This window comes from Phoxinus phoxinus (assembly GCF_949152265.1).
Source record: "Phoxinus phoxinus genome assembly, chromosome: 21".
In the NCBI taxonomy this organism is placed as follows: Eukaryota; Metazoa; Chordata; class Actinopteri; order Cypriniformes; family Leuciscidae; genus Phoxinus; species Phoxinus phoxinus.
The window spans coordinates 22,151,960-22,175,764 of NC_136896.1; the positions used below are offsets into that span (position 1 = coordinate 22,151,960).

A 23,805-nucleotide genomic window follows, 5' to 3' on the forward strand; every position below is an offset into this window, starting at 1 on the left:
CTAGGGCCTCATAAAACTTTATGTTCCTCACCACATGTGCTAAATAACTACAGGGTTGATATGACACATGCAGCATTCTTTCTCTTCTCGAATTATACACATCACATTATCTACAAAGAAATCAATTCAAGTCCAATTAATGATCTTTTTGTGTATTTAGTGGAATCATGCAAGTTCAGCAGTTCATTATCACGAAGTTGCACTTAACTTTCCTTATTTGGCTTACCTCTTATTAGATTTTTATTTTTGCAGAGAATTTATTATTCTCTGATTTCAATTGCTAATTTTGGTAACACTTTATTTTAGTGTCCTTTTATGCTTCATGTACTTACCGTATAATAACAGTAAATTATTACATTTAACTAACCCTAAACTGAATTTTATGGTAAGTACATGTATATTACTCCGTACTTAAATGTATAGTTACACTGTAACAAGGCCAATTTAAAATAAAGTGTAACCTTAATGAAATGTTTTTTATAGAACCAATGTTGTCACTAGAGAATGTTTCTATGTGAATGTTAAACAGAGCAAAAATCCATCCATCCAAACAGCAGTTCACTGTATGCTCTTCAAATAAACCATTATATCTGCACTAGCCAGTGAAAAGGCTAATGTCTGGCACAGAGTTTGAAGAGACTCCGTTTATAGGTTTGACTTGCAGACGTAGAATGAAACCAGCTGACAGTCAGACACTATGTAAACTATGAGTCTTGTCACTCAAACGCTAATACATTTGAAACACAATGAACAAATACACAGGGTTCCAAGTCAATAACATTACACAATACCAGCAATAGTTGCTCCATTTCGATGCAGGCAAACTGAATAGCCTTTCCAACAATAATAATATCATATAATAAAATAAATAAAGACAATGCACAAGATAATGTGCGTTTCGGTAACACTTTACAATAAGATCTCATTAATGCATTAGCTCTAACATGAACTAACAATGAGCATATATGTTTTTATATGTTATTAATCTCTTTGTAAAGGTGAGTAAAATATAATTGTTCATAGTTGGTTCATTTTAGTTCACAGTCGGTTAGCAAAGTAAATTTTTGATTTTAACTATAGGACTATTAGTATAGTTTAAATTAATATAAACTATATAAGTATTCTTCATTGTTAGTTGATGTTAACTGATTTAGTTAACTAGTATTAACAAATGAAACCTTATTGTAAAGTGTAATATGAACTGTAATACATACATTCTATATATATATATATATATATATATATAGAGAGAGAGAGAGAGAGAGAGAGAGAGAGAGAGAGAGAGAGAGAGAGAGAGAGACCAATTACTAATAATTCAAACTTTTAGAATGAATCACAAGTAACCTCACTCCATATGAGAGAGTCGACAGTAAAGTAATAATGACATTGTGCAAGATCACTATATTGTTCTGGACACTGCATTCATAGAATTGCATGGCGATCTGTTCTGTTTGTTTTATTTCCACATTTTAAATATATCCTGGCAGCTTTGATTGGCTTATGGCCTCACTACTGAATATAAAACTAACATCATAAAGATTTCCTAGTAATTACCCAGATTGTGTCATGTGGCTTCACTGAGATTACTCAAATTAGTTGATTTTCCACACTGCGTACACAGCACATTGCATGCTCCTTTTCTGAAAACAGCCTGAGATAACTCCCTTTCGATATGGAAAGACAGCTCATGAGAAAGTAAATCAATGTTGGTACACCAGAAGAAAAAAAACCCTCAAGTGTCTCACTTTAGGCTGACATTCCACACACAGGACCAAAATCCTCATATCAAGAGGTGAAGGAGAGTTGAAAGCTTGACCTTTAACCCCCGAACCTACTCTTTTCCGATACACTTTTACGCATACACTGATATGTCGAATTACCTGACCCTGACTCACCCTAAAACACACAAAGGAGTTCTCTGTGTTAGTTAGAATGAAGATGTGACTGATCTGAAAACTCAGTGCAGTAAAAACAAGCAAACACAGACTGAAAGTAAAATTATTTTGTATGATTCACTTCTAAAATCGCTTTACCTGGACAAGGAGCTAAACCAGTATATACAAATATAAATTAGGAAATGTATAATTCTGAGAAAAAAAAAAGAAAAAAATCTGAAAGAAAGTGAGAATGATTAGTTCCCATTTAAAACTCACCATCAGGATGTTGGAGTTGGCCAGATGTTAGTATTTTTTTTTATATAATTATTTTTTATTTAATACGAATTCTAATTCATTGGGTTATTTTTCAGTTATTCTAGGAGTTAGATGCACATTTCAGATATCTTTGCCAATTGCAATAAAAACTAATTGAGTGAAATCATTGTCATTCAATTAAAAATGCCTCCGCTATCTTCCAGACTTTTCCAAGCTATACTTAAAGGTTGTGTAGGTAAGAATTGTCTAAAGAACTTTTTTTCAAATTGGCTTAAACTGTCTTTATATACCAATACATAATTAAAATGTAAGTACTTTGAAAAAGAGAGTATAAAAATTGAGTGACTATAGTGTATTTAATCTTCAAATAACACAGCTCATTAATTCCTACCGGGACGAAACAAGTGATTGGCTTGCGCGACTGTCACTCTCCGTCGCCATGACTACCGCGCTATGGCTCTGCTCACATGCGCGCAGTCGCGCACCCGTTTTTAGGTGGGAGTGAATGGAATTAATGAGCTGTGTTTATTGAAGATTAAATACACTAGAGTCACTCAGTTTTTTATACTCTCTATTTCAGAGTACTTGCATTGTAATTATGTATTGGTATATAAAGACAGTTTAAACAAATTTGAATCAAAGTTTTTTTTAGACAATTCTGACCTACCCTACCTTTAAATCTGAAACACTGGTACATTCGAAGAAAAACACTATACCAAAGAAGGGATTCTACAAATAGTATGGAGAACAAGTATTTGATACACTGACCAATTTTGCAGGTTTTCCCACTTACAAAGCATGTAGAGGTCTGCAATTTTTATCATAGGTACTGTACACTTCAATGAGTGACGTAATCTAAAACAAAACTCCAGAAAATCACATTGTATGATTTAGGTAATTCATTTGCATTTTATTGCATGACATAAGTGTTTGATACATCAGAAAAGCAGAACTTAATATTTGGTACAGAAACCTTTGTTTGCAATTACAGAGATCATACGTTTCCTGTAGTTCTTGACCAGGTTTGCACACACTGCTGCAGGGATTTTGCCCCACTCCTCCATACAGACCTTCTCCAGATCCTTCAGGTTTTGGGGCTGTCGCTGGGCAATATGGGCTATCAGCTCCCTCCAAAGATTTTCTATTGGGTTCAGGTCTGGAGACTGGTTAGGCCACTCCAGGAGACCAGGACCTTGAGATGCTTCTTACGGAGCCACTCCTTAGTTGCCCTGGCTGTGTGTTTCGGGTCGTTGTCATGCTGGAAGACCCAATACGGTGCAGTCGTCCTGTCCCCTTTGCAAAAAAGCATCCCCCAAGAATGATGTTTCCACCTCCATGCTTCACGGTTGGGATGGTGTTCTTGGGGTTGTACTCATCCTTCTTCCTCCAAACACGGCGTGTGGACTTTAGACCAAAAAGCTCTATTTTGTCTCATCAGATCACATGACCTTTTCCCATTCCTCCTCTGGATCATCCAGATGGTCATTGGCAAAATTCAGATGGGCCTGGACATGCCCTGGCTTGAGCAGGGGGACCTTGCGTGCACTGCAGGATTTTAATCCATGACAGCGTAGTGTGTTACTAATGGTTTTCTTTGAGACTGTGGTCCCAGCTTTCTTCAGCTCATTGACCAGCTCCTGATGTGTAGTTCTGGGCTGATCCCTCACCTTCCTCATGATCACTGATGCCCCACGAGGTGAGATCGTGCATGGTGCCCCAGACCGAGGGAGATTGACCATCATCTTGAACTTCTTCCATTTTCTAATAATTGCGCCAACAGTTGTTACCTTCTCACCAAACTGCTTGCCTATTGTCCTGTAGCCCATCCCAGCCTTGTGCAGGTCTACAATTGTATCCCTGATGTCCTCACACAGCTCTCTGGTCTTGGCCATTGTGGAGAGGTTGGAGTCTGTTTGATTGAGTGTGTGGACAGGTGTCTTTTATACAGGTAACGAGTTCAAACAGGTGCAGTTAATACAGGCAATGAGTGGAGAACAGGAGGGGTTCTTAAAGAAAAACTAACAGGTCTGTGAGAGCCAGAATTCTTACTGGTTGGTAGGTGATCAAATACTTATGTCATGCAATAAAATGCAAATTAATTATTTAAAAATGATGCAATGTGTTTTTCTGGATTTTTGTTTCAGATTCTGTCTCTCACAGTTGAAGTGTACCTATGATACAAATTACAGACCTCTGCAAAGTAGGAAAACTTGCAAAATCGGCAGTGTATCCTCCCCACTGTATATCTTTGGAAACTATGCAAAACCACTCAAACTAATTTAAGTTTTAAAAGTTTTACATATTAAGAAATAAAGTGTGCTTTTGTGAAGTGTGTACATTCACATGAGAAAGACTGTAAAACACTTTTTTTAATAGAAGCCTGAATAATTTATGGCAAAATACATTTGAGAGGTCATATCAACATGGAGTGGGTAACTCCTAAACTGTAGTTGCACTAATCAGAAAGCATGCTCTTTAGCTCATATATCTGTAGATAAGCAATGGTGTTTATGTAGCACTGTTTGGTGATGCAAAGAGCGAAAATTAATGGAACACACATTCATTTTGTTCATGTTCACTGATCAATGTATAGGGTTATAACACTTTAAATAAAGGGGCCTTTTATTAATTTTAAGTTACTTTAAAATGCACTCAAGGCCATGTTATATTGTGAGTAACACAAATCAAAGGACAGTCCAAAAATGAACATCTGTTAGTTGATTCATTCACAAATTAAAATCAACATTGAGTCAATTACTTTTACAAATTTTTATTTATTTATTTTTGTAATTTGCATGTGCTCTGCAACAGTGAAAAAAAAGAATACATATGACATTAGGTCCAACAATTACAAAAATAAAACGAAACCATACCGCAAACATTTTTTCACATAAGCGTACATAATTCTGAGATTAACATTAAGGCATACAAATTAACACCCAAAACCTTTCTTTGAGAGACAGTTGGTTTCATAACAAAATATGTTTTTATAAATCAAATTAAACCCAACACCTTTAGTGCAACTGTACAATCTCACATCAACCCCAACAGCTTGCTCTGAAGACCACAAAGTTAACATGATCGGCTTTATCTGTGACACGACACGCTTCATGAGGCTTTATACGGTCATGATTTATGACTGAATATCAGCCACTTTTTCATAAATCATACTGATAAATCTTGTAAAAAAAAAAGAAAAAAAAAGTGCTAATTGCTAATCAGTGCAAAGCTGACCTTGATAGGACTAAGGGAATATGCTTAAAGTAGACAGTTTAAGAAATAGGAGAAAAGGAATTGAGGTTGACAGGAATACAGATAAATCACTGATGAATGTGGTCTGTCACAAAATCCAGTTCATTTCATGTTTCGTGTCATCCTGTTTCAGGCCATTGTAGAGGGAGGTCATTGGGTCAGTGCTCCTTTATGATGCTACAGCCAGATATCCTGTAGCTGATCTGCAGTCAGGAAAAAAATAAAACACTTAATCTTACAATAAAAAAGCTCAAGGGCCAGATTTACTGACTCTCAATCTACTACAATCTCTTAAACGTTTAGATGGGAGTGAAAAAGTTCCGCGGGAGATTGGCGCAAAGTGTAGGGTCGCAAACAAGCCAAGCCGATGATAATCAGGTCTGGGTAATCTACGAACAGTCGCAGCAAATTAAATTTCACATGGCTCTGCAAACAATGTACAAATGTCTTCCTCTGGAATTTCAAATAAATTAACATGAGTGGAGAAAATTTTCCGTTCTATCACACGCTCTGTTCTCTGCTGGCCTCCTCATAGCAGCAACTATCCCAGCATTGTCAAGTGCAAAACTCAGTCCCTGAAGGGCCACATCCTTGTAGAGTTTAGTTACAACCCTGCTGCAACACACATGCCTGTAGTTTTCAACTGAGCCTGAAGGACTCGATTAGCGGGATCAGATGCGTTTAATTAGTATTGAGGCTAAACTCTTCAGGGCTGCAGTTGTGTAAGAGATGCTTTTGGGGCGTTAAATAAATGGTGCAAGTACAGTAAGATGAGTACCACAAACCTCAGTAAATCAGGATTCATTTAACCCTTGTAATGCATTTTTTTTTTTAAAAACGTTGTATACGGCATTGGCTATTTGCACTAAGTGCAATTAGCGATACATTCTATTTGCATTATGTAAAAATAGCAGTATTTTCTTTGCAACAAGTGTAAATAGTTAGATACTATTTGCACCTCAGTATTTTAGTGCATTATAAAACAGCATGCAATAATAACATACAGTATTGAGTGTAATGATTATATTAAATAAATTCAACCTTATTAGGACAATAAAGCTGGAAAAAGGGAGCAGAATAAGTTCTACATAATGCAGATTCAAACTGTTTCGAACACGTGTCAAAAGTATCTGCTACTCGCCTTACTCCCCTCCACTACTAACTACAATAAATTACAGGCATTTTTTGTTGTTGTCGTCTAGCCCAACCAGACATTGGTGGGCAGAGTTAGTGTAAAGTTTCTACCAACAGGATGGGCTATTTGCACTTGATGTAAATAGACACTCCGTTAGTATACAACCTTTGCATTGGAACGCAAGCCTATAACAGTCATAACTTAAATTTTACACATTCACTTAATAATGAGAAATTACTAATCTGATATAAAATATGGTTTTAGTTGGAAAAAATTTTAAGTTCTGAATGTCGCGTTTCAACCATGCTATTCCTAAATTTAAAATCTTACAAGAACATGGCAGTGTGATGCAAGAAAGATATATTCATTAACATTTGAGACATTTTATTTGAATATTATAATGAAACACATGGAAATTACCAGTGTGAACTCCAATGTATTAAATGTATTAAAACGTACGACTCAAACATATTTGTTTATTATTTTTAAATTTTTGTTTATTCATATTACTCTGAAATGTTTAAACAAAATATTCATTTTACTTGCATAAACCTTTACTTTCAGATAAACGGCCTGAATATCCAAGTTCATGCTGCAATGGTTCCTCCATAGGTGGCAGCAGAGTGAAATGTGGATCTTTTTAAAATTTAGACAATTTGGTCTATGAACTTTTGATATACAAACAAATTAGCATTATTACATGTGTAAAGCCACAGAGCACTTCGGGGCCAAAAAGGACCCAAAAGGTGCAACAGACCCATATGCAATAAGAGGGTTAATACTCTCCTCCCATAAATCTGAAAGGGAAGCTCCTATAAATGCATAATGCAAGATGATCAGCCGCAAAATAACGGTCCATGCCTTTTCATTGCTCATTTTTCACAGCATGCCTTTAAGAAAAACTGTTAGGATTTACTAATGCTAAAAGAGGGCTTGCGCTGTCGCAAGCTTTAAGTAAATCTAGCCCCAAGTGTAATTTTCATGTGCAGATAAAACTACAAGCAAGCTATGGGTAAGGTTGATGTACTGAAAATGTCTAAACATTGTGACGGTGTGAAGACCTCGGTTCATCCAGAGCATAAAAGTGCAGATGAAAAGGATTCAAACAGTCTCATCCTTCTCATTAGGAGAAACTAAAAATGAAATTAGATTGGCGTACCTGCATTTTATAAAGTAATAGTTCACCCAATCATCATCATATACGCACCCTACATTTTTTCAGTGAAACATTTTCAATGTTTGTTTTGGAACCTGGTGCATTTTATCCCATATTTCAGTTCGTTTAGGCACATGCGAACATGCTCGGATGTGTATCAAAATTAACGGTCCCAGATGTTGCCTAAATGAGGCGGTATCTGCCCGAATAAAAAAACAAACTCTGGTTTCTTTTTACCACAAGTGAACCGTTCCAATCAAGACAAACAAATATGTATCAATTCATAATAGGAAAGTTCTGAAAAAAAACAGTCTAATTGTTTGGTGAACATAAGAGTCCCTTTAAGACAAGTCATATCACTCGGAGGCCATTTGAAACGCCTGCATTTCAGTGCAGCTCCTTTCTCTTTGAATGGGGAAACATCAAATTCTCCAAAACGGTTCACCAAGCTTACGATTAAATTTCCACTTTGAAATCACCAATGAAATCTGTGAGCACATTTTCTAAACAGGAGGTATTGCAAGAATGTTCCAGACAAGGCCTTGATTCCTGCTTTAAAAGAATATCAGTTACAGAATCCAGGCTTATACACATTCATATATATTTGTGTTGGCACTGACAGCTAGTCCACAGAGCCAATAGTCCTTTACGTATGACTGCTACGAACGGAATCACGAAACACAAACCGGTGAACCAATGAGAGGACAATTTAACTTGCATGTGACTAGCAATTGTGGTATGCGTTTGTTACAAAGTTGAATTCTCTCTTGGTTCGGTTTGCTTTTACAAGGCTACATTTCAATTTATGTCCCCGTTTCACAACAAAGCACATTATCTACAGGTCTGAAAAGCTCTAAGAGATATGCAAAGTGTGAAGTATTGAGTGCAGTATTTAGACTCACTCCATGTTGTTCTTCAGCTGGTGTATGGTCCGCTTGTCCAGATATCGACAGAAAAGCGTTAGCAGGTTGGAGGGCAGAAGTAATGGCTCAACCAGTGTTGTCTGGGATAGCTGCCGGGCCACATGGAATACGGTATCCGTCCTTGATGGTTGTTAGAAATATTGGGTTTCAATTTTAAAAATAATTTACAAATGAATTAAAATCTTGTAACAACTTTCCAGAGGAACAGACCAAATTTGTTGGCATTCACTGAAAACCATACTGGTTTCAACCAATATATTTGAAATTTTGTTTGCATTCAGCTGAAAGTGCAGCATAAGAATAATAATAGTATAAAGACACAAGATGACAATCTGAACAAAACATAATACACAAAATCATAAACATGATTCAATATCAAGGGAAATCTATAGATTTGCAGTGACTCATGCCTTAAATTTGGATTTGTTCCTCAAAGTTACTATATATGATATTTGACAGCTTCTCAGTGTGAACATCTTCCACAGAGATATATAGATATACTGTAGATAGAGAGACTAATACAATTGTTTTAAGTAATTTAAGGGAAAGCACAAATGGTACCAGGTCTCAAAGTCTCCAATGCTGGGCTCCATGGGAAGGTCCGAAGATAAAAGCCTTTCTCCCTGCGAGAGCAGAGCGTACAGCAGCGACAGACCAAACTGCAAAGCAACACTTAAATTCATTTAAAAATATATTTAACACACAGTATGAGTTGTAAATACCGTTTTTAACCTGCATTCATTAAACCTGAAAATATTTCTAGACAGCAATGCCACTAAGAAGCCCTGAGAAAATGTAAAGCTGTTACATATATTTGCTAACTTTGGTTATGGTAAAACAACTACGGTACACTGAAAAATGACAAAATTAATACAAAAAAACACTGCAAAATGATATAACCTCCTAAAAGCTGACCTTGTTTTGGCAGGCCAGTGTTAACCGTGTCTCTTTTGAGTCGGGCATTGATGTGGTGAACTCTTTGAGGATTCGGATTAGCTGACTGAACACAAGTCCGTCAACCACAGCACGGAGCGATGGATACAAAACAGGCAGGGCCTGTGAAGAGGATAGAGCTTGAATAAGTGAATCAACAAGTCAGCTATACAGAAAACAAATTAATACACATGTTCCAGGACCTCATCTGGATCTCTGCTCATCAATACTGGGAGGTGTTTGGTCACCACGCTCAGGATATGTATGGATGCATCATGTGACAGGAAGGGGAGGAGTCTGGCCAACATCCTCTTTCCTTTTGATACAAGTAGACACGAAAGAAATTCCTCTCCAGAGTCCCTGTAGGGAGGGGGAAAATATATATAAAAATGATAGACTATAGTAGTATGAGATCAGAAACTTATACTGTACATTCACAACAGAAAATTAAAGGAGATTCTTACAGTAGATTAGTGACCCGCAGCTCAGTATAAAGCTGCTCCACCTTCCTCTTAATGTTCTGCATCAACCGCCTCTCCTCATCTTTGTCAGACACCGTTGCCTTCATTTTCTCTGCCTCTTCCACTTCTAACAAAACTATGTACAACTGTAAGAAAACAAAGGGTTTAAACAGTCATACGGGGCTCAAAATTCAGAATCCAACTAAAGTTACCCATACACTTGACTGAGTTACAAGTCACAATGAAACCAAAGTAGCAACAGATTTAGTCTTCCGTATTGTAAATAACATCAGAGATTAATGGAAAGAAAAAATAGGTTAGGAAGTTGTTCAAATGCAGTTGTTTCAATGCAGTTGTTGACTGAATATTGAGATGTGGTCATTCCACTCAAAAGTGAATGCAGAGGAATGCAAGATTGGAGAAGTCATGCGACAGGAGTGTAATTTATTAGTTTTCACCCTGAAGGACCAGTTATAACAATGATTATTAAACACTAAAGGTAAAAAAAAAAGTGTTATTCCAAGGATGTGCAGCCCTTCAGCAGTGCAATTAACAGATTATGTAAACCACAAAAAGACTAAACCAATGATTCTTACAAATATTATGTATTTAGTGGTAAAATATGTTCATATGCAACATACCAGTGGACACTTGTAGGTCTCTCGAAAAATAGGTTTCAGAATTTAGAACAAAACTGAGATACCAATTTTAAGGGGTCTACACAGTGCCATCTATACATTGAGTTAAGAATTAATCTTGGATAATCAGGCAGGTCGGTCAATAAGGGGGAACAACCTTTGATCCAAGGCCGGACTCAACGGGGACCCGGACTAGAGACAACGGGCTGTTGTAGTATAGATACAGTGCATCATTGCAGCCCTAGTCCCAGAGTCATAGAGGCTTTTCTTGTTGGTTGCATGCAGGCACGCAGAAAGGCCTTACAGGTTACGAGTAATTAAAGAACAGTGTGAATGGCAGAGATGGGTAGATTGTGACTGACAGGTGGTTGGTGTGAGAGACTCAGACACCGCAACAATATGGAGAACATGTGAGGGATGGCGAGTCACTGTACTAACCAGACATGTGTCACCAATCATCCTAGTGTAAGTGCAAAAAATAAAAAGTCCCGATCCAAAATGAAACCTTCAGAACTGGATTAAAATATTACAAAGTGGTTACCTTCTCAATGGTGCTCAACACATCCAACCTTTGCTGTCTAGTGTCTTTGTGCTCCTGCTCAAATAAGAAGGTACAGGGTTGTTATTTTTATTTTAAATAGCCCCTCTTCCCCTCAACAAATTACAAATTATTTTTGCATCTTCAGTTAAGACAACAAATATCACCTCCTCATGGGTGTGCGCATGAACAGCATCAATTGCTCTTCTCGGAGAGAAACAGGTGGACACTGCAACCTGCCCGAGCGAACCTTCAAAGTGGACCACTGCAGTAATGCAAGAATAACTGCAAATCATTCATACTGTACAATTATAAAATAGGCATTACATCAGTTTATTGTGCCAGACCTGGGATGTACGAGAGAGTTTTGGTAACATAAGGGGTTGTGAGTTTAGGTGGTTCCTTCTTTAACCGGTCACCCAGGATCTCCTCTTCGGCAAGTTTGGCTTCCATCCTCTGATAGTACTCCTGCAGAGATTCAAAATAACTAGATTTGACACCCGATCTCATACATTAAGTAGGTCATTTTTAAAGCCAACGGGACAGTGTTGTGAGAAAGATGTCGAACAGTAGTTAATAGGAGCCAGGGGAAAAAAAGATTCACGATTCTATCTTCTAATGATTCAAATTAATTCATAAACATCAAAAATCTATATTCTAAATGCGTTGTTAACATGTTGACGGAACAAAGAACAGGGCAACGCAGTTCCATTTAAATATTTTAATGAATAAAAAAAAGAATCATATTTTGATGACGTGCGTGTGCTCTTGCCATGAGGCGAATATGAAAGGCCAAGCAGTGATGGTGTCTGTCTCCACCGGGCTTGAGTAAAATAATAATGCAATACAATCTACGATTTTTAACTAACTTGGTTAATAACTCCAATACCAGTAGCTGATGGTCAATATACATACTGCTGCTCTCCTAATCTTCTGAACTCTTCCCTCTCGTCATTAAAGGGTCACCATGATTTTTCAAAGTAAGACATTTGCAAAGCAAAACATCAGCATATTTTTGTTGATCCTGGAATATTCCAGTTTGAAAATTTTGTCCTAACCCATAACTTATCCCTAAAATCAGAGGGAAATGATAAGAAAATAACACTGTAGTAGAAGCACCTAACCCTGGTTGTAAACCTAAACTAGACAAATCTGTAAACTTCAAATCTGATTGGTTGATTAGAAAGTTGTTCCAGGATCATGTCTTACTTGTTGAAATCATGTTCACCTTCAAGCTCCAGTGAAGGTTTGCCAGATATCACAAAAAAAACAAAGTCCCTTAAACGCAATATAATAAACAATGGCAAAAATGGAATCAGGAAAAATAAATAAATTAAACAAATATAACTAGCGTTTACCAATATCCTAAAAAACGAGAAGGCAGGAAAAGTAATTTATTATGAATAAAAGTTCAATAAAATGTTTAGAGAAATGAAGTAACAAAGATTGAAAAATAATTCAAAAACTTTGTTTAAAGGTGCAGTGTGATTTAACGGCATCTAGTGGTGAGGTTGCAAATTGCAACCAACAGAAGATACAGTGGCCGACAGGAAAAGATGTCGGCAGAGAGTAGACCGTTAAGCAAAGAGGTTTCTTAAAGATCAATTAAATAATTGTATTTACTTAATTATTCAGTAAAACGATATGTTATTGTGAATATTATAGTTACTTGTTCATCGATTCTGTCAGTGTTTCATTCGCTGACTTTAGCTAGTTTCTTTGCACAAAGAACAACAGTGACGAAATGCGCTCTGTGGTAGATTGTCTGTTTAGGGATACTGTAGAAACATATCAGCGCAAAATGGCTATTTCAATATAAGGGGACCCACGGTGTATGTACATAGAAATGGCTCATTCTAAGCTATTAAAAACATAACGGCTCATAATGTAAGGTCTTTATACACCACTGAAAACAAACTCAGCAAAAAAAGAAACGTCCTCTGACTTTCAACTGTTTTTACTTTCAGTAAACTTAATGTGTGTAAATATTTGTATGAACACTAAAAGAGTCAACACCATAAGACATAAGCTAAAAATGTTTCACAGACATGTGACTAACAGAAATAGAATAATGTGTCCCTGAATGAAGGGAGGCTCAAAATCAAAAGTACCAGTCAGTATCTGGTGTGGCCACCAGCTGCTTGAAGTACTGCAGTGCATCTCCTCCTCATTGACTGGACCAGATTTGTCAGTTCTTGCTGTGAGATGTTACCCCACTCTTCCACCAAGGCATTTGCAAGTTCCTGGACATTTCTGGGGGGAATGGCCCTAGCCCTCACCCTGCGATCCAACAGGTCCCAGACGTGCTCAATGGGATTGAGATCCGGGCTCTTCGCTGGCCATGGCAGAACACTGACATTGCTGTCATGCAAAAACTCACGCACAGAACGAGCAGTATGGCTGGTGGCATTGTCCTGCTGGAGGATCATGTTCGGATGAGCATGCATAAAGGGTACCACATGAGGGAGGAGGATGTCTTCCCTGTACCGCAAGGCATTGAGATTGCCTGCAATGACAACAAGCTCAGTCCGATGGTGATGTGATATACCGCCCCAGACCATGACGGACCCCCCACCTCCAAATCGATCCCGCTCCAGGGTACAGGCCTCGGTGTAACGCTCATTCCTTAGACGATAAACACGAATCCGTCCATCAGCCCTGGTGAGACAAAACCGTGACTCATCAGTGAAGAGCACTTTTTGCCACTCCTGTCTGGTCCAGCGAAGGTGGGTTTGTGCCCATAGGCGGCGTTGTTGCTGGTGATGTCTGGTAAGGAACTGCCTTACAACAGGCCTACAAGCCCTCAGTCCAGCCTCTCTCAGCCTATTGCGGACAGTCTGAGCACTGATGGAGGGATTGTGTGTTCCTGGTGTGACTCGGGCAGTTGTTGTGGCCATCCTGTACCCGTCACGCAGGTGTGATATTCGGATGTACCGATCCTGTACAGGTGTTGTTACACGTGGTCTTCCACTGCGAGGATTATCAGCTGTCCTTCCTGTCTCCCTATAGCGCTGTCTTAGGCGTCTCACAGTGCGGACATGGCAATTTATTGCCCTGGCCACATCAGCAGTCCTCATGCCTCCCTGCAGCATGCCTAATGCACATTCACGCAGATGAGCAGGGACCCTGGGCATCTTTCTTTGGGTGTTTTTCCACAGTCGGTAGGCACGTCTCTTTAGTGTCCTGCGTTTTTAGAACTGTGACCTTAAATGCCTACTCTTTGTAAGCTGTTAGGGTCTTAACGAACATTCCACAGGTGCATGTTAATTAATTTATTATGGTTAATTGAACATGCATGGAAAACATTGTTTAAACCCTTTACAATGAAGATCTGTAAAGTTATTTGGATTTTAACAACATTATTGTTGAAATACACAGTCCTGAAAAAGGGACGTTTCTTTTTTTGCTGAGTTTAGTTATGTATATATTGCATTTCTGTCAACATTCTCTTTAATATTACCCAATGCACCTTTAAATCACACCTATGTATGTTTTAATATCAATCATAATAAATGATTGATAGGGTTTTATATAGTATATTTATGCATTCATGCACAATACATAAAAATTCAAAAACAAGTTAAGAATCAAATCTATGCCAAATCAAATTGATACAAAATCAAGAATTTATTTTCGATTGAATCGTGACCCCAGTAATCGATTTCAATCGAATCATGAGATTCCAAAAGATTCCCACACCTCCTAAACCCAACAACTTCCTTGACCATTTTCTGGAGGGCTGAGAAGTTTAGGACTGATACAGACCTGGTAATAATAGTCATCCAGATGTGGATTCTCACTCTGTAGCTGGATCATCTGCAGCCTGATTATCCATTCCTTCTCTTTATCGGTCATGATTTGACAATATGGGTCCCAGCTCACTGGCTTTCTGGGAATTATATTTCAATTCAGAAAAAGGAAAGACATTTCCAAAAGACAATGTTCATTGCACTTACCTGTGAGGTCTCTGCTGTCGCTGACTCAAAAGCCGCTTGTGCTGGGGGTGGAACTGAACAACAGGACACGGTGCTCTAAAAGTTGACAAAGGAAAAAACATTTGTGGAAAGACCAAATATTAGCTAGTAAGTCCAAATTACAGAACCGTGGTTGAAAACTTCACCCAAATTTTTTTTTTTTGGCCGATACAAATTTAAGTTATCAGGACGTAAAATAGGTAGGTATATTACACCATGATATTAGACTTGCTCTGTTTTCATGTGCATTTTTAAAATATACTTTTTGCCATTATTTTGACAAAACGGTTCCAAGAGAAACATGAAGCGATATGAGAGGGATCAGGCAAGCGCTGCAAGCCAGGATACAAACATGGAGTGCTGTTGATTCATGGTGTCATGCACTTCCAACAAAAGGTACACTTTAACAGGTTTGCATTTTTGTAAAAATATATATAATTGACACATTTGGTCGTCCATAAAGAGACCACCAACTGACTTTTCAGTGAAGCGCAATATGGAGATGGTATGGTTAGTGAATGCGACCCAATCAGTGTAAAAATTATACCAACCGTACGCATGGATTTGCGCATGAAATCTACGTACGAACGTTTTCAAAAACAAACCAAGATTCATCAATAACTTTCGGTTTAAATTGTATTCTAAATTTACGAAAAAATGTTTTAGTAACAACCAACCACACGTAAAAGTTACAACAGGATTACATGCATCAAATGTAAATATAAAATAAATTCTCATACATAATATACATTGTACAAAGATTCTCAGATGACACGTTCGAAGATTCAGTTTCTCTAAACCCCTCCTTTCCGAGAGCCTACTCTGCTCTGATTGGTCAGACCGGCCAGTCTGTTGTAATTGGTCTACTGCTTACAGCATGTCGAAAACAAAATACCCATTACCATAACTGAACTTCAGCTCCGGAGCCTTCCTCCGTCCGCAGCGATTGTACAAACCGTAAAGACCGTAACGATGGCATTGATTTTACCATATACATTTAAGTGCGAGTCCGATGATGAAACTTTGGAAGAACTAGATTTTTAACCCAAACCTCCATCGGACATCTTGAGTAAGACGTTTCTCAGTGATATCCTACTCAGTTTGCCATAAATTTGTTCAGGGGTAGAGGTTCATTGGGGTAGAGAGATGAGGACGGGAAGGTGACAGAAAACCTCCAGGCTAGAAAAAAAAAATTAAACTACGGATATGAGCTTCTGGAAAAAAATCCATCGGACATCTTGAGCAGGACGTTTCTCAGTGATATCCTACTCAGTTTGCCATAAATTATGAAATGTTGCAACTAATTCCTCACTATTAGCAATAAACAGTCTGTGTCCATCAACAAACCAATGTGTATATTTCTAATTTATTGCAGTGCACATGTGGGAACTGTATCATTAACTGCATCAATAACAGTGCATGAGTTAGCTGAGCACTTTTAATGATGTAACAGTTTGTAAAACAAAATCATTACTCATAGTAAGAACAACAGTCAGTCTGCATTAATGGAGACAATTTTGGGTAATAGTGGCCCACTGCTGCTTAGCAGAACTATTTCAGTAAGACCGTAATACAGTAGCACGAGTTACCCGGAGACCTACACAATATTATACACAAAACGACTTATTTTGAACACTGTAGAAAATGTATACATCAATAATTAATCATACTTACAAGTTGTGATTTTGAGAAGGAATGTGGTGCAAATAAAGTGGGTACTGTTAACGGATAAGGATTTTGTCAATCCCATTTAGAGTTGAGAAGCAATCGTCAAAAGGTTATACTGTACAGCTGTTGTATCGCTGTTATCATTTTAACCACCGACTCTTCACATCCTCATCCTTTGAAAGTTTACAGAGATAACTTGCTTTTGCTGAGCAGAAAACAGCGTCTTCGACATGTACACAACACAAACAAGCTGCAGTGTTTGAGAGCAGGTCAAATTAGACATTGTTCACGGGGAGCCAATGAAGACCATAGGCGGCCAAACGTGTTACATTGTTACGCATACAAGTTACAGAAGTACGACTGGAGCCAATGAAGACCATAGGCGGCCAAACGTGTTACATTGTTACGCATACAAGTTACAGAAGTACGACTGGAATTTGACGACTTGTTTCGGCAGTTCAGAAAAAAATTCTCTTTATTTTTTTATTATTTTTTTAGAGACAATAACCCTATCGTGCACTTTAATCTTTAAAACTTTGCAGACCTTTTACATTCACAAACCACTATATTACACTGCACGAAAGCTAATATCTAAAAAAAGCATAATGGGGCACTTAATATAAATAGACACTTACTGTAGAGTAAAGAAGAGTAAGAAAAAGGTCCGTACAGTAAGTGCATAAAGATGCAGATTTGTCTCATGTACAGCTGTGTGTAAATTATGTACACACATTTTGTGAATTAGGCAAAAATAAATTGAGAAGTTCTCCTGTGAAAATAAATACAAATAATCCACACAAATATTAGTGAATCAGACCCATTATTCTCAAATCCCAGTTGCACTAACACAATCAATCTTTCCATGATGTGATCAGTTATGAAACATCACACTTGATGTGACCTTTTCACAAGTCAAGTTTGGATAAATGGAAGTACATTCAGTTTGCCTCACAATGTGATTGACTTGGTCTATAACATATTTTTGTTGTATGTGTCCCAGTCCCTTGTTATTATTAACTATTTGACAAATGCTTCATACAAGGGTTTGGAAGAACACGAGGGTGCATATTTTTAATCTTCGATAAAGTATTCCTTAACGGAGTAGATGACCAACCTGAAGTCCTGCATGATGTTGGATGATGGGCTGTAGAATGGAGCAGGCCTGGGGGACTCCGTCCCGAACTGCAGGTGCATGAGTTTGGGCGTGTGGGGCATTGGGGTAGAGAGATGAGGACGGGAAGGTGACAGAAAACCTCCAGGCTAGAAAAAAAAAAAAATGAAACTACGGATATGAGCTTCTGGAAAAAAAAGCAGTTTTATTCAGGAACAGAAAGTGAAGGAATTAGAGGATCACCTGGTTATATTGTTGCTGGGGTGAAAAGAGTCTTTGGGGTCGAAAGGGAGAGCAAGGCACCATGGGACTATTTTGTGCCTAAAAAAACAAAAGATCCATTTCTGTACCTCTTACCCTTTATTAAAAACCCGATTCACACAACAGACTGCCTTCTAGATAATTAGTGGTGTTTACCAAGCAAAGCATTAAGAGCAAATTTAAGGGTTTTGAACAAATGGTTAACCCTATTAAACAAGTAACTAGTTTGTGTTTCAAAAAATAGAATCTTTTTTTCTACCCACTATAAAAATACAGTGCCAATAGAAAAATCATCATTCCCCTTTGAAATGGTTATATTTGTCGTACAGCCCACAAAAAACAAAAAAAACACCTTTTCTAGCTTTATTTAGAGATTGCCTTAAAAAAAAACTAATGAAAGAAAAGGCAACAGTTCTGAAAATTAAAATAAATAAATAAATAGAACAGGGTTGGAAAAGTCAGCAGTCCCCTGATTTAATACTTTGGAGAGCCACCTTTTGCTTTATAAAATCATTAATCTTTGCAGAATTGCTCAAGTTCAATCAAATTCCGTGCTGATTCCGGAAATGTACTGCTCTCTTCAAGTCAATCCACAGATTCCCTTTTCTCTCATTAGTATGATGTTGTAAGACAAAATTTGTAAATAAAGCTACCCATTTATAAATACCCATTTTTTGGAATGGGTTTTGATTTCAGGCTGTACAACAAATAGTGCAACTATTTCCAAGGGGTAAGATGATTTTCTATAGGCACTTTAAATGTTAGATGTATACACCTCTGGGACACTAAAAGGTTTGTGAATAACAAGTGAGCATGCACAATTAAAGGATTAAACTTATAGGAGTCAACTATAAGAGTCCTAATGCGGTTCAACAGATCACAGTCCATTGAAATATGCTTCAACGATAAATGACTCTGGCAAGAGGGGCATAAAGGTAGCCTAGAAATCTAGACGCACCCTAGCGGCAGCAAAATGTATTTTACAGCCAGGGCAGTCTACCAACTCTCCATAGACCTTCTTGCTGCAAAAACCTAAATTGGGTCAGGCCAATTACGTTGTGTATAGAGTAGGCGGGGGCGGGCTTAACATATGACGACAGAGTTACGATGGCTGCCACTTGAAAACAAAAAATGGCGGCTGCGGATGGAGAACAGCGGTCTTTCGAATCGGCTTTGGCCGCGACTCTGGAGGACTTGGAGTTAAGTTTCTTTAAGAAAAGAGCAAAGAACAGTACTTAAAAAAGGAAGAAGTGTTCGGAGTTTTGCTGGACCGGATCTTTGCCGCTCTGACCACGTCACCTTCGTCGTTGCTCTGGTTGGTTCTAGCGCTATCCTATTGCGTGTAGAGGGATTTTGAGAGACAACCGTTTATCCCGCCCCTCGGATTAAGCCGCGTCTATGGAGAGTTGCCAGACTAAACATCTTGATGCAAGTCTGGCTTGCCAGGCTAGCATAAAGGAGGATCTTCTAGCAATATTCTAATAACCACCCAGAACATTCTAGTGTAGAGGCAGTTCATTTTGCACAGGGAAACGCCACTCAAATATACCTTTACAGAGTGTAAAACACAACCTCAATTAGTTCCGCATTTATATTAGAAACCCTACTACCTGATAATGACATCTCTGGTTGAAAGATCCAACGAAAGGCTGTCCTCTCCTGCCCCGGCTAGTGGAAAAAGGCTGCATAGGAGAAAGATAGTTTGGAGAGACAGGTGGGACCCTGCCACGTGCTGATCGGTCAATCACTCCCACGATTGCCTGGTCCTAATTGGTGAGAAGATCAAAATGATCAACAGATGGTTGTGTTGTATAATTCCAAAAGACACATCTGAGATTTGCTTGATCACCTGATATATAGACGGTGGAGGTGGCCTGTTGGACTTTAAAGATGCTATCATCCACTGTGAGGTAGAAAAAAAAATTACACCAAGTCTAAAAATAAATAGCAAATACTGCCAAATATTGAAGACTACACACAGTATTTGAATTGAGGTCCTCCCAGTAGGAGCTGAGGCTGCAATCCACAATGGCACTATCAAGACTCTAAAAACAAATGCATTTCAGAAAAAAAGACAGGGTGAGGGTGTTGGTTAGTACTCAGTTTAAGTTCACAGCTTCAAACCAGCATTTCTGATAAAAAAAATAATAGAACAGGCAGGTAAACCTTCAAGCTTGGTCGACCTTCCACAGTCTTCACCACAGCTGGGTCATCAAACAGCTGCCCTCGGCCTACTCTCCCTCGCTGAGACCGGCCTGTTGGAGTGTGGGGCCAAACGCGAGGTCCCGGTCTGGGAGGTGAACGGGAACTGTAAAAGGAAGGCTGTCTGGGAGGTGAACGGGAACTGTAAGAAGGCGGCGGTCTGGGAGATGAACGGGAACTGTAAGAGGAAGGCGGTCTGGGAGGTGGTGAAGGTGGTCTGGGAGGGGGTGGAGGTGAAGACCGTGGTCTTGGGGAGCTGTCGCTACACAGCAGCAGGAGATCCGTAGGGTCTACATCTGGATTTTCACCACTCACATCCTCATCTAGTAGTTTTTGCATAGTAATGGTTTAGAGAAAAAAAAAAAACACACACTTAAAAACCACATGCTGCAGGGATAATGCTTAAAGTGATTACAATGCATCTAGCAATACAATATTTCCCTCCACCCAGACAAGGGAAGGCAAAAAAACAGCATAGGGACCTTTTCTACTTTATACAGTTTTAAATTGATCATATATTGGTCTCCATACCCTTCATCAGTCAGTTACCAATTTGGGCATGTTATGATTTTATAATATAATAATACCTAAGCCAAATGTTTCCACGTTGTAAAGGTCAATCTCCTCATCCTCTTCAGCCATTACCAGCAACAGTCCACAATCATCATCCTCTTTGTCGCTCCACTGATCTCCATTCTCTGGCCAAATGGCATCAGGAACAGATTCCCCGGTTTTCTCCTGAGATAGACACAAAACAATGTATAATAAAACATTTCTAACTATCACCTTGTTAGCAACATATAGCATACAAAGAAAATATGGTAACACTTCAAAACAAGGTAAGCCTTTACTATAATATTCCATTTGTTAACATGCAAAACACCTCAAACACATTTATTAATCTCAGTTCATGTTCATTTCAACATTTACTATGACATTATTAAAATCACATTTTGTATCTGTGGAATATTTAATTGACCTGAGCTAACATGAACTAACAATGAACAGTTGTGTTTTATAACTAACGTTAACAAAGATTAACAAATAGGCATAATGTAACAAATATATTGCTCATTATTTATTGTCTGTTATGCATTACATAACATTAACTAATGGGACCTTATTGTAAAGTGTTACAGAGAATATTAGTTTCGTATGAATGAGCACATTTATAATAGGTTATATGCAAGCCATTGGCTTTCATCCAAAATGTTCAACTAATTCACAGTGTTATTGCTTCATCTACTTACGGGATGTTCAGAATCACCCATTTAAATATTGTCTGTATTTCAGTATTTTGTGAAATGTTTCGTCACGCATCCACATTCGCTAAACGTCTACAACTGCCCGTGATATAACACGTGCTTATCAGTGTTTGTAAATGAACACACCTGCGCACCTGGAGCTCGTGCTCACGCAACGCCGACGTAACCACTATACATTAAAGGGGACACGTCACGTCACTCCCGCCAATAATCAAATACTGCCGCCAAACCGAAACCGTCCCTCACAGTATTTGATTTGATCTACTGCACTCCATTTATTCTGCTCTGTATGTTGTTAGGGTGACACTTTTTTTGTATGTGTCATATTTTAGGGTGGTCTGTCTCAGGTCTTATGCAGATGTCAAAATTACTGAGATAACAAATTAAAAGAAGGTGTGTGCTTTACTGTTCACAAAAGCCAAACATGAATTTCAGAGCTAAACTTCAGGGTTACCCTAAGCTAGGTTAAGCTAGGCCTACCCGTTAAAGAGTGCCAATAGGGAGGGGGAAATAGACTATGTAACAAATTGCGTTTCTTGTGACAAACTATTTTAAAAAGCAACGTGACGGTGCATGTGACTGCAAGGCCGTTGTTAGTTAGCCTACGACACAAAGCGGATTGCTTTTACAGAACTGTTACCACACAATACAAATATTGAATCCAAAAATGTGTATTACCATTTTTTAAATTTGCTTACACACTAAAAGTGGTAGGCTACTTGAGAATAATTAGTCCTTTGCCGCTATAGCTCGGATGTCTCGGCTACTGGTTAAACATGAGATATAATTCATCCTGTGTATATCTAAGTAGTGAAGTTTCATAATTTTATATATTTTTACAACCATTATTTAACTAATCCTTCCCTCGGGTCATTTTGACCCGAAACTCTGTTTTTTATTTATTTATTATTATTGAGTTTTTTTATTGTAAAAATTGAGTGTTCATCATCAGAGGGGTCCAAGACCCAAGGACTTTTGTCACACTTGAACCACGAATACACAAAATAATTTTTTTTATGGATTCGAGGAGTTTTGTGGTTAAAATAAAAAAAAGTAACAAATCCTTTCCTCTCGGGTCAATTTGACCCCTTTAGGAATTAATTGAATGCGAGGAATGCTTTAGTAGGCTACACATAGAAAAATCTAAAAATGCTCAAAATTCAAACTAAAAATGCTAAAACGTTAAAAAATTTATATTTTATGATGTCTACGTGTATCTGGATCATGATCTGAATGCATACTGAATGGAACTGACTTTAGGACCCATCTAGGGGCAAGAGTCATGTTATATCATGTTATATTCTTTTTTTCCCACAAGAGGTCGACAAAGACACCAAATGTAAGATATTTTGAGCTGAATTAAAAAGGGGTTTAAGTTATTTTGAATTTAATTTGAAAGAATGTGAGGTTTGTGCTTAAATGACTAATTATGTATTATTTATTGATCAAATCTAGTAATTTAAAGGTAAAAAAAATATATATATAAAAAATATAATCAAAATGAAATAAAATAAGCTTTCTGGACAACAACACAAAAAGTATAGGCTAATTTTTGGCCTTCGGGTAAATTTTACCTACGAGGGACAAATATGTTACAAAGTGTGAGGGAAGGATGAAGGTTAACTAATGAACCTTATTATAAAGTGTTGCCTAGAAAAATATTCCATTTTGTCAACTCATCAGATGTCAACTCCGATATGTCTGATGGAGTTGACCTGTAAGCTGATGGAGTTATCAAGTGCTCACAAAAATCTTTATATAGTGATTTTTTTTTTTTTTTTTTTTGCAGATGGGGAATTATTCTAATATTGTTTCATGATTTTATTTACATATATATTTGGCCTGATTTACATGCCTTACATAGCATATTTACATCTACTGTCACCATTAAATCAAAACGGATGATTCTTAATTTTTTATGGAATACTGCTCTTATTATAAATAATTAATTCATACACATTTTTTTTAAACAACCTGCTCACATAAGATCACAGCAATAGCAAAACCCTGATGTAATGGACTTCATAGAGAGTACATGTCCAACAGCATTTCCTACCGTTTAAGTCATGCAGGTCAAGCACAAAAAAATGTAGGCCTACATAATTGATGCGGTTTAAAGACAGGCTACAGATCCC

General features: G+C 37.8%; 1 protein-coding gene across 2 annotated transcripts; it reads right to left on the minus strand.

The window, feature by feature from the left end:
• Positions 1-4,744: 4,744 nt before the first annotated feature.
• On the minus strand, positions 4,745-21,821 carry patl2 (PAT1 homolog 2). Of its 2 annotated transcripts, XM_079596019.1 has the most exons (19): positions 21,656-21,821; positions 20,993-21,143; positions 20,370-20,728; positions 20,183-20,248; positions 20,053-20,106; positions 19,814-19,969; positions 18,186-18,263; positions 17,946-18,091; positions 15,146-15,220; positions 14,955-15,078; positions 11,537-11,657; positions 11,357-11,454; positions 11,193-11,246; positions 10,017-10,159; positions 9,756-9,912; positions 9,535-9,675; positions 9,181-9,278; positions 8,599-8,739; positions 4,745-5,608 (listed from the first exon to the last, which is right to left on the minus strand). In XM_079596019.1, exons 1-19 carry the CDS (start codon positions 21,674-21,676, stop codon positions 5,575-5,577), a joined length of 2,217 nt encoding a protein of 738 aa, XP_079452145.1. In that variant the 5' UTR covers positions 21,677-21,821; the 3' UTR covers positions 4,745-5,574. The 2 variants fall into 2 exon arrangements, with proteins under 2 accessions (XP_079452145.1, XP_079452146.1); XM_079596020.1 differs by lacking the exons at positions 4,745-5,608; positions 8,599-8,739; positions 9,181-9,278 and adding an exon at positions 9,292-9,404 and having other exon boundaries at positions 21,656-21,783.
• Positions 21,822-23,805: the final 1,984 nt, after the last annotated feature.

Excerpts from the sequence above, each read along its gene's own strand:
- patl2 (XM_079596019.1), bottom strand. The coding sequence starts at position 21,676 with ATGGGTGATTCTGAACATCCC. Across the intron at positions 15,079-15,145 it reads CGACAGCAGAGACCTCACAG|AAAGCCAGTGAGCTGGGACC; the intron begins GTAAGTGCAATG and ends TATAATTCCCAG. Across the intron at positions 5,609-8,598 it reads CAGCTGAAGAACAACATGGA|ATCAGCTACAGGATATCTGG; the intron begins GTGAGTCTAAAT and ends TCCTGACTGCAG.